The sequence below is a fragment of the Podarcis liolepis genome (genome assembly GCF_965112155.1).
Source record: "Podarcis liolepis genome assembly, chromosome: 9".
Lineage (NCBI taxonomy): Eukaryota > Metazoa > Chordata > Lepidosauria > Squamata > Lacertidae > Podarcis > Podarcis liolepis.
The window spans coordinates 76055680-76071199 of NC_139564.1; the positions used below are offsets into that span (position 1 = coordinate 76055680).

Genomic DNA, 15520 nt, shown 5'->3' on the forward strand with positions numbered 1-15520 from the left:
GGGCTGCTCACCTGCCCCGCCCCCCACACCAGTGAAGGCAGAGGGAGTCCTGCAAACGGAGTCCTGTCAGGCTCCGTCACAGGGCTCCCTCCGTCTTGGGGAGTCATGGGGCTCGCTCAGCTGGAGCCTTCCTGCCCCCCAGCTGAGCAGCAGGCTGGGGCCAGCTGCCAATGGCCCTAGGGTGAAAGTGTCTCAGCTCCCGCGGTGACAGCTGTGGCAGTTTCACCCAGTGCCACGCAGGCTGGGGCAACTGCAGCTGATTTCAGCATCACCAAACCACAATGTTTGGCTGGTGATGCACCACAATGTGGATCGCCCAACCCTACTCTGGAACTGGGAAACAAGTACCATATTTCACCAAATGATCATCGCACCCTGCTTTTTCAGTCCAAAAACCAGGCTACCTTTCATTCCATAATCATTGCATGGTATAATTCTGTTTGTCCTGCCACTTAAACAGAGCAGCAATGTATTCACCAGTGGGATATGGATACACGTTTTTCTCTTGCGCATTGTGCATTGCAAGCCGCAAGCTTAGCATTCTCAGTGCACATGTCAGTATACTATACTGTATTTCCATAGGTGCAAGTGAAGTGTGCAGGCGGGCATAGCTGCCTTGAGTGAGGCACATGATATGATAAGACCTGCATCTTCCTGCGATAGCTTAGTGATAATAAAATTTAGTAATAATAAAATTCTTGCTTCACATAATGGTTGCACCCCACTTTGGGGCAAAAAAAGGCATAAAATCTGTGGCAATTATACGGGGAATTACGGTAATCTTTCTCTGCAACCTGTTTCTAGCTATTGATCTTTCCCCTTTCCCTACAGCATAGGCATGTCCCTAACCCAAGAGGTCAGCTAAAAACACTCAATCCATTACTGAGCACATAGTTCTGCAGCAATTTTTAATTCAGTATGCATTCTACAAAGAAGGAGGTTTCATTGAAAAAGGGACATAGGAGTTCTAACTTGTCCTCTAGAGCAGGCCAACTTCTTCAGCTGAGAAGGGCTCTTCAAGTGTAGGGGCCTCATTCCAGCCTCAACATCAGGAAGAACTTTCTGGCAGTAAGAGCTGTTTGGAAGTGGAAGGGACTCCCTTGGGAGGTGGTGGGCTCTCCTTCCTTGGAGGTTTTTAAGCGGAGGATGGGCATCTGTCATGGATGCTTTAGCTGAGATTCCTGCATTGCAGGGGTTGGACTAAATGACTCCCAAGGGTCTCTTTTTTAAGTCTACAATTCTATGATTCGAAGATGATTATCTGGGGTGCAGACACCTCTCTCTCTCCCTCCCCCACCCCCCGATCATACCTCGCACTGTTACTCACCATGCTGGGACGAGGAGGATTTCTCAAGCATGGATTTATAGAGATTTCGGAAGGACCAGCTCAGGTCCTGGAAGTTGATCTCAGAATAGGAGAATTTCAAGTCATTGCTGTTACTGTAATGTGGAGGTGGCACATCTGGACCTTCACGGCTCTGACCGCCAGCCACTGTTGCTGCCACATCCACAGGCCCTGTGCTCTGCTGAAGATAAACAGGTGTATTAAATAGAATTCTAGCCTTTTGAAACCAGGGATTGTATATGTACAATTCCCCCATTTTCAGAGCTATTAGCTCTGGCCCACATCCAAGGCATGCCACTGTGCCGCAGCTCATTTCCCCTTACCTTCATCATCCATGTCCTTTTTTGCTTTTCAATGGCCTTCCCCCATTTTCTTCCTCCCTCCTCCCAGCTCCCCCTCAGCAGCCGCCTTTTTCCGCTGCTTCTCCCTCTTCTTACCCTCGACTCACCTGACTGTAATTGCCAATAGGCGGTGTGCTTTGCAAGGATAGCTGCTGGGTGGATTCAGGGGACAGCGATGATTCTGCCCCAACAGAAACAGGCCCCCGGGGGCTCTTGCTTGCCTCTTGCTCTGGGGAATCCTGGGACAGCTGAACAGATGGAAAATATGCACATAAGAAACACATGGGCAGAGAAGTAAAACTGCAGAGAAACAACTCACTCTAGAGTTGACAGAAAATTGATAGGACTAGATAGGGGCAAGTATGGCAGTCAAGGAGAGCGTCACCTGCCACGCAATGTGCTAGAGCAGGAGGGAAATTAAAACTCCATGTCTAGTGGTTGAACAACGGACTCACATGCGGTGAGCCAATTTAAGATCACCAGCCAAGACATAACTATTGAACAAACCTCAGAAACCTTTTGTGAAATATAACACATGAACTTTCCATTAGTGCTGCAAACCAATTAAATAATTTTTATGTGATTAGTTATAAGTTTTAATTGATTAATTAACTGATCTATCAATTAAATCTGCATATGGGTTAAAACAGTGTTTCTACAGCACAAAGCACTTTCTTTGTTTTTAGATGAGGCATGTATGTGTTGTAATAGGCATTTCTGTGCGTTGTGGCACCCGTCACAGTCCTCCATGCACCAGTAGAGGTTTAGTCGTGCTGGCCACATGACCCAGAAAGCTGTCTGCGGACAAACACCACTCCCTCAACCTGAAAAGTGAGATGAGCGCCACACCCCATAGTCGTCTTTGACTGGACTTAACTGTCCAGCGTCCTTGGACAGGCATCATCTTAGAAGAGGCATCCCCCAGACCCACTGAACGCAAAAAAAATTGGAATGCTTCTTTTAAGCTCTTGTACTAAAAATAATATTTATAAAAATTAAATTGCTGTACATTTAATTGCAGCATCTTTTTGGGTGATTAAAAGTTTTTTAATTAATTAATTTAACTCTTTAATTTAACGTATTATTGCATATTTACTCTAGAGCCAGTCTCACTCTGTTTAGTGGGGTTTACTCCAAGGCATGTGTGCACAAGAATGCAAGCAAAACATTGCAGCCCTACTGAATGATTTAATAAATCTATGCTGTTTTTGGAGCAATATAGCTAATACAGTTATTAATCATTAGGTTAATAATTTAAGAGAACAAAATTAAAGTCATTTAAATTAAGCACATGTGTATAATTTATTATGTATTTTGCTATTTAAATAATAATAATTCTGATTCTGCTAATAATGGAGCAGGCTGAGGAAGAAAGGGCAAAGGGGGCAAGGCACTGAAGCCTTTCCCTCCTTTGGCTGCTGCAAATCTTATGCAATTCTTCTCTATTTCCAAATCTCAGCAGACATTGCTCATGCACTGACAAACATTGCTTCAAGCCCATAAAGGCTACAAACTTGCTTTAAAAAAAACATGAAAGTGAAGGCTCGCAGAAGCCTGAGTTTTATGACCAATGCATTACTTCTGTGCCATGTAGGATCATGTCCTTTGGAAAAAGTGGATCTCTTAATCATCTCACAAATGCTTTGGATTTTGAGGGTAGGAATGGGGAGCCACACTCACATCATCATCTGGTGGGTGACGCCTCTTCCGGGAAATATCAGGACAGGTATCTATGGTCCAGTAAGAACCCTGCAAAGAATAAGATCTACTGGTGAAAGGAGTATAAAACCAACCCTTGATAGATATCAGCGATAGCAACAGCAGCAGTGCAACCCATAATACCAAAGAGCATGCAGGTTGCCACAGCTTATCAATTACTCTTGCAGCACAAGACAGGTCCTTTCTTTACATTGCAACATCATTGCAACATCATCCTTGATACTTTTTTGTGATGTCACAATCCCAATACTCCTTCAGTCTCCAATAAACTCTTGGGAAGAACAGGTTGGACAAGAACAGCAATTCTGATGTAAAAGTATGAAAAAGAATGACCAGGGCAGAAATGCAGTAAAATCTTTAAAAATGTGATGTTTTGCTCCTGTTGCAGGATAGTTCTGGGGTCATGCGCACACATATTACAGTCTGGGATACAAAGGCCCACTGCTTTCTCTTAGCTTTCCCAAATGTGCACATACCGAAGAAGTCAGAGCTATTTCATCTACACTAGAGTTTATTACTTATTACTATTAATATTACTATTACTGAGAGATACAGAAGAACAAAACCTGAATGTTCTTTCCTTGCTTCTTCAGCAGAGCAGTAAATACCTATGCCCTACTTATACACCAACCTTTGCTCTAGCCTGGAGTAGGAGCAGCAGAATTTTTAACTTGCCTGCATATTTTATGTCCTCACTTAATCTGTTCATTCACATTAGTCCAATTTCTGCCAAGAGCAGGAGTGAGGGTTTAGAAGTCAATGCAACACTGGTTTAAAAAAAACACCTCCCCACCATGATGGTCAAATGTCTAGCTTGATCCCTCTCACCTTTCCAGGGTCGTCCCGAGGGCGAGGCACTTTCCGAAAGCATTTATTCAGAGACAGATTGTGACGAATGGAGTTCTAGGGAGGGAAAAAATGACATAGCTAATAGGCAGGCTGCTCACCCATGCCCTTATCACCTCCCTAGCCCAAAGACTGCTGCTTTCCCCTCAGCCAGAGTTCCCAGGCACAGCTATGGTTGTTGTTTTGCGACATCAAGAGGGGGGAGCCGGAGATGGAGTGCTGGGTGGGATGGGAAGGATGTGGCAGGCAAGAACAGTGAGGGTTAAGCAGCCTCTTTCCACCTACCACAGCTGCCCTGGAAGTCATCCCACCTGCGGTATTTTGGAGAAGAAGAAGCCAAGCTTCCAACCCCAAAGAGCAGTTCCAGTCTCCCCACCAGGATGCAGATTTGCATCTCTTACCTACACAATGGGAAATTCTGAACAGAGAAAAGGCAAGGTTTTCTCTTAGAACCAATGTTCTACTCCAGGGATGGGGAACCTTAGGCCCAGAAGATGGAGGCATATGTGATTGAAGAAACCCTTAGATTTTGTGTTGCTATAAAGTAGCCTTCTGTGCATTTCTCTGCCCAATTCTTCCTCTGGCCCTGCACATCCCTGGCAAGTGGCCTCTGGAAGGTCCCTCATGAAGGAACTGAGTAAAGTGCAGAAAGTTCCCCCACCACAGCTCCTCAGACAAAAGTTACAGCACAGACTGACTCACCGAACCCCAAAAAGCTAAATTTCTCCTTTACTCTGCAGGAAGAATTAAGGCTGCATGAAACACATGTGACTAATCTGCAGCACACAGTGGTAGTTATGGCGTGTACCTCCACCTACCTCTAGCATGGTGAAATGCCATGGACTGCATATTTGCTATGGCACATTAGCCAATCGCATGCTCTGATTTAGCCTGTGGCACAAGCCCCAAGGCGGCTGGCTGCCACTGGCACAGAAGAGAGCCTCTGACTCGAAATAGGAATCTGTAGCTCATATTCCACCAAGCCTCCTAAGTGGAGATTATTATTACCCTCTTTATCTGCATTGAACTAGAAACTATATTTATATATGTACTTATTGCTGATGTTTTTACTGTTGACTGCTTCAGGATGTTTCATGGGAAGAAATTAATAAATGAAATCAATGTTATCTATTTTAAAGATACAGAATGGACTTCAAGCGTATAGAAGAGGCATGGAGAAGCTGAAGACTGAAACACTCATATGGGAAAGTTTCACCTCCCCTCTGGTCAAAATTTAGAATGTAAGTACCTTGAGGCGGAGATTTGTTTTTGTGTTACATTCAGTCTGTAAAACACCATGCACATTCATGGCGTGATCATACAATATAATGTTAAATGGGAATGGATTTCAATAGGAGCAGAAGCTGGAACTTCTGCTCCTATGAATGAACTTCTGAGAATGCCCAAGTCTACTTACCTTCCACCCAATGCCAGCATTCTTATAGTAGGGAAAGTTGTCACAAATCCAGCGATAGATCTCACTGAGGGTCATCTTCTTGGCCGGGGATGAATTGATAGCGTAAGTGATCAGAGTGGCATAGCTGTAGCGCGGCTTCCCATCCTGGTGGACGGCAGCATCGTCCTTGCTCAAGGTGGCATTGGGGTCAGTGGGGGAGCCAGGAGAGCACTTCCGACCGGCCCCCGGGGGACCTGACTGGGAGGCACCCCCTAATTTCTCAATAGTGGCTCGCAGAGTGAGCTGTGGGAGCCAATCAATGGAAGTGAGGCTGCTTTCCAGATCAGAGGCCATGATGCTGAAGGCAAAAGTGTCTGCTGTGGAGAAAGAAAGAGATACAGATAGATGGGGCTGTTGAAATATGATCACATTATATGTTTTTTTTTCTCCTGCAAGGAAAAAAACCTCAGTATGGCCAAACAAAAGCTGCATCACCAATAGCTCAGTTTCCAAAGCCACAGACATTACTGCATTTGCTTGGTTATGTGTAAGAACTACTGTATATAGGTCAGGAACAAAGATGACAACTTTCTGAGCCAGACTTAAGAGAAGTTAGAACAGGCTTGTATAAAAGTCACTCTTTTCCTTACCTATGGAGAGTAAGCTTCCTCTCCAGGCAACAAGAAAGGGAAGTGCTAAAGAAGTTGAACCACAAATTATTGCAACATGCAGGTGAGCACAGGTAAGCTCATAGAAGTTTGTGTGGGTTAGTTACAATGCATCATAGTCACTTGCCCATATTTGGACATTTAAATTGTATTTCTCAGTGATGTTCTGGATACAGGCGGCAACCATTTTACATTGGGGTTCCGTTCCTGGCCCCCATGTGCATCAGTGCAGAACACATAAGCCCACCCCACCCAACCCATTAAACCACTGCCCCCATTCCACCCTCTTTTGGGTCCAAAAGGACCCATGCGTCAACTGGACATGCAAAATGGTCACTGCCTGTAAGTATTGTTTTGTTCTGATGCATATCATGACTGCTTTGTTTTACAATTAAAAAGAAGGGGGGAAATACCCCCACCACTCTTACTACAGTGCTTCTGACATGAGAGGAGTGAAATATGCCTTGAAAGGTTAAGCCACCATGTTGAGTGCACAAGTCCCATGAAATGAGCAGCAGCTACACAAGAGCATTGCCTGCTAGATTCTACCTCATGAGCTGCATCTGTCTTGTTCTCATTCTTTTGCCCTTAGTGTTAAATAAAATCTACTGCTTGAGGCAGGGATAGCACTCGCCCAAAGATTCTGAGATCAACTCTGCAACCTGTGCTATTACCCAGCTAATTTGGGGGAAGGGCACCTCGATGGAAGAAAAGGGATAGCTCTGTAACAACACTTCTCTCCAGTACAGAACTTTCATATACATTTAAAAGACTGGCAACTAACAAGCTCAGCTAACAGATTAATTAATAAGCAGACAAGTAGTGGCTGAATGACCACCTGGAGGGGAAGGTTTAGTTTCCCTTGCAGGTTATTTCTCTTGTGAGCAGTCCAGCTGAGGCAAGGAAACACCCATCAGCGAATGAACGGAACAATTAGTTGTTTCTTTTTTTAAAAAAAACAGGTATTTTAGGATGACAGGGAGCAGTTGCCCCAATCCAAACATGTATGCACTCAATGTATTCTGCACCACTACTTTCACAACACAAAATGAGCCTATCTGGTCTTTAAGGACTTACACAAGTGTTCAACAGTACTTGTTTCGTTACGCTCTCAAACGTGTATGCATCTGCTAGCTTAGCAGTGGCGTAGCGTGGGTTGTCAGCACCCGGGGCAAGGCAAGTAATTTGCACCCCCTAACCCTAACCCCCAGATGTTGCGCCCAGCCCCCCCTGCACCCCCCACGCTACGCCACTGTAGCTTAGACCCGCTTGTCACACTCATAACCTTTAACGGTATTTCACATATGTTTTATCAGTCTTTACAACAACCTTAGAATGGTGGGCTGGTGCTACTACCTCTGTGTTAGGGGTATATATAGTGAAAACACTGGTCAATTTGACAGTACAGTGGTACCTCGGGTTAAGAACTTAATTCATTCTGGAGGTCCGTTCTTAACCTGAAACTGTTCTTAACCTGAAGCACCACTTTAGCTAATGGGGCCTCCCGCTGCCGCTGCACGATTTCTGTTCTCATCCTTAAGCAAAGTTCTTAACCCAAGGTACTATTTCTGGGTTAGCGGAGTCTGTAACCTGAAACGTCTGTAACCCAAGGTACCGCTGTACAATGATGTATGAATACCACTGGGCAATCATTATGTATACCCCTTGAGCCATATCAGCAGTGAAGTAAGTTACTATAGGATTAAAAGGTTTATGATGATTTACCAAATCATAATTTCAATGGTGCCAAGTTCTAAAATGGTCTAGTGGGGCTCAAGTCCATCACCCCTAATTCCCCTGTCAGAGGCAAATGCCAATTTTAAAACATATTCAGGTTAATATCAATCCAAGCCTATTGATATCAGCAATGCTATCTCATTAAGCTAAATATAATCTCTTTCCAACAAATTATTGTAATAATACTAATTCCCCATAAAAGAGCCAAGGACATTCTTGATTCTTCCAGGATCTAGAAGCAGTTTTAGCTTTCAATGTTAGAGTATTCCTCCTCTAAGTAAGAGAAGCTGTTTCGGAAGGACTGAAAGGGAAGAGCAGAGAAAGCAATTGATAGCCCTTGCAACCAAAGAAAGAGGTAACCCTTAACCCACAAATGAGATTACATACGTATGACAAGATTTGAGGGGAATCTTTTGCCCTCTACCACATTCTGTGGTTTTTCTACATTTACATGGATTTTAGCATATATACAACCCTGTTCACAAGGCAATTTGTGTGGCTCAGAAAGGCAATGGGGGGGGAAAATAAATATGCCGCTACCTTTCAGCATGAAACAACTAACATATTTCAATGTAAGTGACTAACATGTGTGACCTTAGGGTGAAAACTGAATCCAGCCCCTAGTCTCAGATTCCCTGCACTGTGAATGCCACTGATTGGTAGAAGGTGGTATTCTGCTTGTCCTGCTCTTCTGCTAAATTCTTTCATCCTTGCCTCATCCTGCCATGGCAAGCCATGCCTCTGAATTCACACAACAGGGTTTGAGAAGCTTTTCACATGCAGTGATGAAAGCATTAAGGTTATAAGCAGGACAGACAGCCAGGTGCAAAACAGTAGCTGGGGTGGCAGAGCCCATTCAAAATGATGGCTTTGAGGGGAGTCAGTTACCTACTCCACCCGACAGGCCACACACTTGGATGACCTGAACGAAGTATACCTGAGTTACTATAGACCAGGGATTTTCAAATTCTAATGTGTGGGGAATGAAAAACTTGTGTTGTTGCTATAGTTAAAAAATTGGGAGTCAGAAATCCTTGCTCATCTACTGCAAATCATCCAGCCATCATTCAAGAAGCCGTTGATATATCCTGATCTACCTCCTGCCCACCTCAACTCTGAAGCATTTTTATAAAAACCATTGATCAAGAAGCAAGCAGTGTAGCAGTTCCAAGTACCAGATAGCGTTATCTTTTTAAAGAAAAAAATTCTTCTCATGTTCATGAAAAATTGGGTATAAGACTAAACGTTACCTTGAAACACATTGTTCCAGGTGGATGATAAAAACAAGACTCATCTCTCAACAAGACGCATCAAGTTACACTTGCTTTTTATTGTTATAACCTGCCCTGGGACCTTATGGTGAAAGGTGGGTAAGCAATCTAATAAATCAATCAAACAAGCCCTTACAAAATGTTATATTTTGTAAATGAGTCAATTAACCAAATATCTGTGTAACAACAGTTTGGCAGCTCTACACATTTTACCCACTATTTTTAACTTAATCCCAAATCTTCTTTCTTAACTGCATTTTCTAATAGTTATTGGGTCATACAGTAGCTTGTCATCTCTTCAATTTTTACAAATATATATACATACTAAAAATATAATATTTGACAAGGAAAATAATGACGGCATCTAAACAAGGTGAATTTAAAAGCGAGAAGGGGGGAACACATGGGATAAAGGACAAGCATCATATCTCACAAGTAGTGAAGACTTTTAAAATTGGAAACGTATGGATATATGGTTAGGAAGGGGGTTGTCCTACCAATGCTATTTATGAAGTGGAAAGAGGAAATAACATTTTTCTTGTCCTTTCGCATTATCCATAAACCTTGCTGCATGCACTATAGTGGAATCAGTTGCTAAGGTTCAGGGCTGGAAGGCAACCAGCCACAAACCTGAGCCCTTTCCAGAATAGGCGGGGAAATTTTTAAAAGAGTGGGAAAGAAAAAAAATGTTGTCTCTTTTCCTATTCCGTTCCTGAAAACTCCCCTCCTTCTGAAAGTTCTAACAGCACTGGCTGGCTGGCTTGGCAGCTTGAACTGCAGCACAGTTGGAGTTCCACACTTATCAGTGTGGAAATGAAATGGAATTACCCAAAATCATGGTAGTACAGTGGTACCTCGGGTTACGTACACTTCAGGTTACATACGCTTCAGGTTACAGACTCCGCTAACCCAGAAATATTGCTTCAGGTTAAGAACTTTGCTTCAGGATGAGAACAGAAATAGTGCTCCGGCGACACAGCAGCAGGAGGCCCCATTAGCTAAAGTGGTGCTTCAGGTTAAGAACAGTTTCAGGTTAAGAACGGACCTCTGGAACGAATTAAGTGCTTAACCCGAGGTACCACTGTACTTGCTACATAAGGGGGATTTCCTAGGTAAATTAAGAGAAAACTATTTGTAAAATGTACCAACATCCTGTGAACTTCTAGGAAACTGAGAGTGCAAGTGTTTTTCTTTTCTTTTTCTTTTTTTAATGGTACAAGAGGTTATAAGTGCTTGAGCAGGCCAATTGCATCTAACAGTGAGAATACTATAGGTGGGGATTTAGGTCAGGGTGGGGGAGAGATAAAGTTCAAACTCTCTTTTTACAAACACTGATCTCACTGGAAAAAGACTAGAAAAACACCACATAAATATCTGGACAACAACTGAGGAAAAGAACTGGTCTCCGGGTGGGAATGCCTTAAAATGCATTTGGCTGGGCAATAACCGTTTTCATCACTGGTGTTCTACTGCCTGTGAACACACACATCAGTCACATGCAACTAGGCAAAGACCACTGTAGTTGCTTCATCCATGAAGATGCTGATGCCAAAGAGAATTTTAGCTCTACTTGTGTCAAGACTTCATGGAGACAGCATCCTGGTACCACGGAAAGACATACCTCTTCCAACAGAAAGGTAAAACAAGGGGGTTCCAGGTCACTTTCCAGTGGCTTTCCAAATTTCCTTTCCTTTATGCGTAGGATGCTGAAGCAACTGGATGTCCACAACACAGAATAAAAATAAACATCATTTGATTTTTAAATAGTCATCCATAAAGTATTTCAGGTTGTTTTACAAGTCATACTAAGAATAAACCCTTGAATCAAGGGTTTGAGGCCTGGCAAGTAGGCAGGGACAAAGAGTCTCATATCCTTATTTTGCATCTAAAGTCATTTACTCTTATTCTAGATGAAAAACACTCTCACATACATATTAGCAACTAATAAATGCACTTCAGCCACAAGTAGACTGGAAAAAAGAACAACCCTGTTTAACCACCATCACTGTGAGGACAACGCATGTTTAAATGAAGTTATGGGTAACTAATCTGTTCTAAAGGATCATGGGTATGCTCCATCCTAGGATTCTAGTACATACTCTTAGTGTTCTAGAACTACTAATTTTAGACTGAGAATATGGAATCAGAAATGCAAGATCTTTCAGATATGGTCAAAAGACACACTGGTACTAATCTCAGATTAACAACACCAAATTAAAGAATGCAATTTGAATTTATATTATATAGCTGTATATACAGATAAGACCAAGAAAAAGGTCTTAAAAGTTTGCAAGTTGTAGCTGCCTTCCCACAGTAAGCATAAGATTGTATGGGGTGGGCAGAAGCAGCAAAGCCTGTACTCTCTTTTTGTGTTATGCCAAACCCTTGTGGCAGTCATGAGGTGACTGGCACAGTCAACAGTAAAATAAGAATATGTAAGACAATTCTCAAAAAACTTTTTTGGACAATATCAAATTCCAACATGAATTTGAAGTCAGTGGTGTCAGTGGCAGCATAGTTAGCTGGCAGGCTACATTCTGAAATGCAGACTGAGGTGTTCACTGATTTTTCAGCTTGGCCCTTCAAGCTACAGGCCTCCCCGCACTTATGTGTGATCAACTTGCGTGCAACCGTGTATATGCTTGCTGCCGGGAAATAAATAAATAATTCGCTTCTAACCTGAAATGGCAGGAGAGAGCTGGAAAGTCTTTGTGGCTCATAAGGAGGCCCTTCCCTGAGCCTGAAGTGGACATCAGTAAGCCTAAAGTCCAGAAAAAAGACCAGTGAGGGCTCCAAAATGGCACATGGGAACCATTTTGGAACCTGCTCAACTGCTGTTGGGTGGGAAACTGCAGCAGGCTCCCTGCAAAACGTAACCTCCGCCTAAGTTGGGAGCTGCTTGCAATTAGTTACTGCCCAGGAAACAATATACAGGCAGTGACTGTTTTAGGCACGTCCGATATGTGCATAACCGCACACACATGCATCACACCAAACCCAGGAGTGACCCAAAATGTCACAAAAAGGGATGGATGCAGGCTTTTTCATTCGGTGTTCTGATTATATGCAATTTCACGCAAGCATGCAATGACCCAGAACACAACCCCTGGCCTGTATACTTTTAATATTGGGTTGATTAGTGCTGAGCTTTGCCCAACCCTAATTCCGCACTAACTCATCTCTGTTTTTCAACACCCTTCCTTTAAAACCAACTAGTATTGCCCTTCTTTTCTAAACCCTCAGAAGATACCCCATATCCCCAAGAAAACACCAAACATCAGAGAGATTAGTGGTCATGCCTGCCATACATTTCTATTTTGATATAAAAGATGTTCTATGGCACCTTAGAGACAAACAGATTCATTGAAGCACAAGTCTATGTTATCAGACACTGTCCTGTGTTTACTGTGATGGACTAGACTAGAATGTTTCCTACTATGGAATTTGTCCCAGTTTCTGTTCAGATTAAATGAACTATTTTGCACCCATATAACTGATTAGGTTTAAAGTACTTTGTTATGGGGTTGTGAGATTAGCTATGCTGCACCTTCCAAGACTAGCCAAAATGTTTTTGCACTCATTTTGAACTGGGCATCTGCAACCACTGCAGGGCTAGAAGTAAAACAGACTCAAAAATAAAGACCACTAGAGCCTCAAGTGTCAGTTAGCACAGGCTAACTTTCACATCTTCATTCTCTGGCTGGCTGGGGCTGATGAGAGTTGTAGTTCAAACTATCTAAAGGAAAGCAGGCTGGGGGAAGGCTGCCCTAGAAGATGATACAAAAAAGTAAACATTTTTGGGAGAAATGGATAGTAGGAAGGAGAATTAGTTATTGAAATAAAAAGACTATTCTCAAATACAACAGTGTTATGAATGCCACAAGCAGACACAAAGAAAAAAACCTTGACAAAGGGAAAGAGCTGGGAGAAGCACAACAATGTAGGAAGAAATGAGAACATTAACGATGAAGGTGAGAAATTTCAAGACCCAAAAGATTCAGGTAAGGATTTTGAACTTGATGCAATAAACATAAAAAACCCACTAAATGAAAGGGGGAGCTGACATTTGAACCGACACACTATAGCAGCAGATGAAGATAAAAGTCTCCTCCTCAATGTGTCATGGGAGTAAAAAGAAGAAAACTACTACGTGCAGTTCAGTCTGGGAAAACCCCAGCAAATCTACAATTATCTATGCCTATTGTACAGTATTTGCAGTTTGTAAAATTCTGGATGCCCCATAGGGAATGAACTATAAAATATTCAGATAGAAAGCTTTAGTCATTGAGCTACTAAAATGAGTGATAGAGCATATACCATGGATTTTTGCACACACATTTTGCAACTTTATCACAAATTATTTCTGGCTTGCATCTGAAGAGTGTGGCCAAACTAGATGCTACACACAGGTGTATGTAACTTCGCCCCTACATTTTTTAAAGTAAAAACACACACCCTAAAAGTAGTGAAATGGTGATCCTGGGGAGCTGCTTAACTCTAGCCCCACCAGCTGTTTTTTCACTCAAAATATAAATACCCTCCCAAGCGACTTTTGCACTTGTAATTGGACGGGCTGTTTGTTTGTTTGTTTTTTTGGAGGGGGGAAGAATGTCTGAGTGGGAAAATGACCTGAGGTAAAGGGTTAAATGGCCCCTACTCCAAGTTCCTCAAATTATACTTTCAGCTTTGTAAGGATACATTTGATTGGCTTTCTTTTTTTTTAATTTCAAAAAAATTATATGAAACATAATAAATGTGATATCTGATTTCAGAGTACTATGGTTGCAAAAACAACCATCAGGGCCAAACTGCAGAAATCAGTGTTTGAAATTCTCCAGGTGCCAGGTGCATTTTGCTACTGGCGTAGGTCCAATTGCAACTATGTGGAGATATCTGGGTGCCAGGTTGTCAACCACAGTTTAGAAACCTCTGCCCTAGTCCATAGTTTCCACTGTGTATGTTTCTTCTTCTTGCATACTGGGACAAGTGAATTGTCGTAAGAGCAAGGCACAGTCAAGCAATGTAGTTGAGATCACAGAATTGTAGTGTTGGAAGTAACCCCGAGGGGCATCTAGTCCAACCCCTTGGCGAATAGACATTCCATTGTGGCAACCGAAACCTAGATGTAAGGTGCCATTTGGTGCCTAGCTTATGTATCTGAGTATCTAACACTGGAAGAAATACCACCGTCGCTAATTTCTGTTAGTAAACACTCATAAACGGTTGATATTTATGAGCATTTACTCTGAAATCTAAAAGGACAGTTTAACCATAACAAGGGGATGAATGAAAGGGTCCCTATCTCTTCACAGCAATGGCAAATTAAAGCACTAGAGTCAAGTGTTCAAAAGTTAGAGCCATAATTAGAGCAACACTTACAATAAAAATCTTCACTCCAGAGCCGTGTTTCCCAACCTGTAGGGTTGTGAGTCACAGGCTCTGTAAGTTTTCACAAAATAATTATTACTTTTATCCCTCTTAACCAGTACAAGGAATACCTCTTACAACATTTTGCTGGCATTTTATAGTGCTGCGTTGGCACCTATAACGGAACAGCGGAAAGGCTAGTCTTACATTTTAACACTTGGGAATTACTCTATTGTGACAGATCCAGCAACAGTTTGCCACAAAGGTGTTCTAAGCAGCCCGCGCATCAGAGGCAAGCTGTAATAGTAACTCACAACAACCCTTTGTACAAGCACCTTGTGGTGAACGACCGCTGGATCTGCTTCCAGGGTTAGTTACTTGTTAAGTCAAAGGGGATTTGAAGTTTGCTTTGTCAAAATTTGTCCACTATCCTTCTGCTGAAATAACACCAGAAATCTGAGTGATGTCACTCAAAGTTGCCTTTATCTGTGGAAAAAAGAAAAACAACACACTGAACTGTTGTGTGACAGGACCCTCAAACGTAAATTATCGGAACTGAAGTTATGAAAATTTTGGCTTCGTGTTACCAAAATTACTCAGTTACCACTGAGTATCCTGAGCTTCCTGATGAAGCAATATCTGTGTTGCTGCCATTTGGTAGTACATGCAAGACAGGTTTTTCAGCAATGACTGCTATGGGGACAAAAAAAGTAGCAAGCGATGTATCAATAAAGATTTGAGGCTGTGTCTAACAACTAACTAACTCTGCACTGACTTGCTCATTGGCAAAATTCAATTCCAACATCCCACTGATAAATTGACTTTATCGT

The 15520-nt window shown here is 42.5% G+C and overlaps 1 protein-coding gene across 2 annotated transcripts in view; it reads right to left on the bottom strand.

Annotated features, from left to right (window-relative positions):
- FOXJ2 (forkhead box J2) overlaps positions 1–15520 on the bottom strand; it is a 32830-nt gene that overhangs the window by 9062 nt on the left and 8248 nt on the right. The window contains exons 2-6 of one of the 2 annotated variants that reach the window (XM_083460744.1): positions 5669–6024; positions 4234–4308; positions 3367–3435; positions 1794–1934; positions 1328–1523 (exon numbers count right to left, since the gene is read on the bottom strand). In XM_083460744.1, the coding sequence (XP_083316870.1) occupies positions 1328–1523; positions 1794–1934; positions 3367–3435; positions 4234–4308; positions 5669–6001 (814 nt within the window). In that variant the 5' untranslated portion in view covers positions 6002–6024. Of the gene's footprint in view, positions 1–1327; positions 1527–1793; positions 1935–3366; positions 3436–4233; positions 4309–5668; positions 6025–15520 lie in introns of both variants that reach the window. The other variant, XM_083460743.1, reaches the window with a different exon arrangement.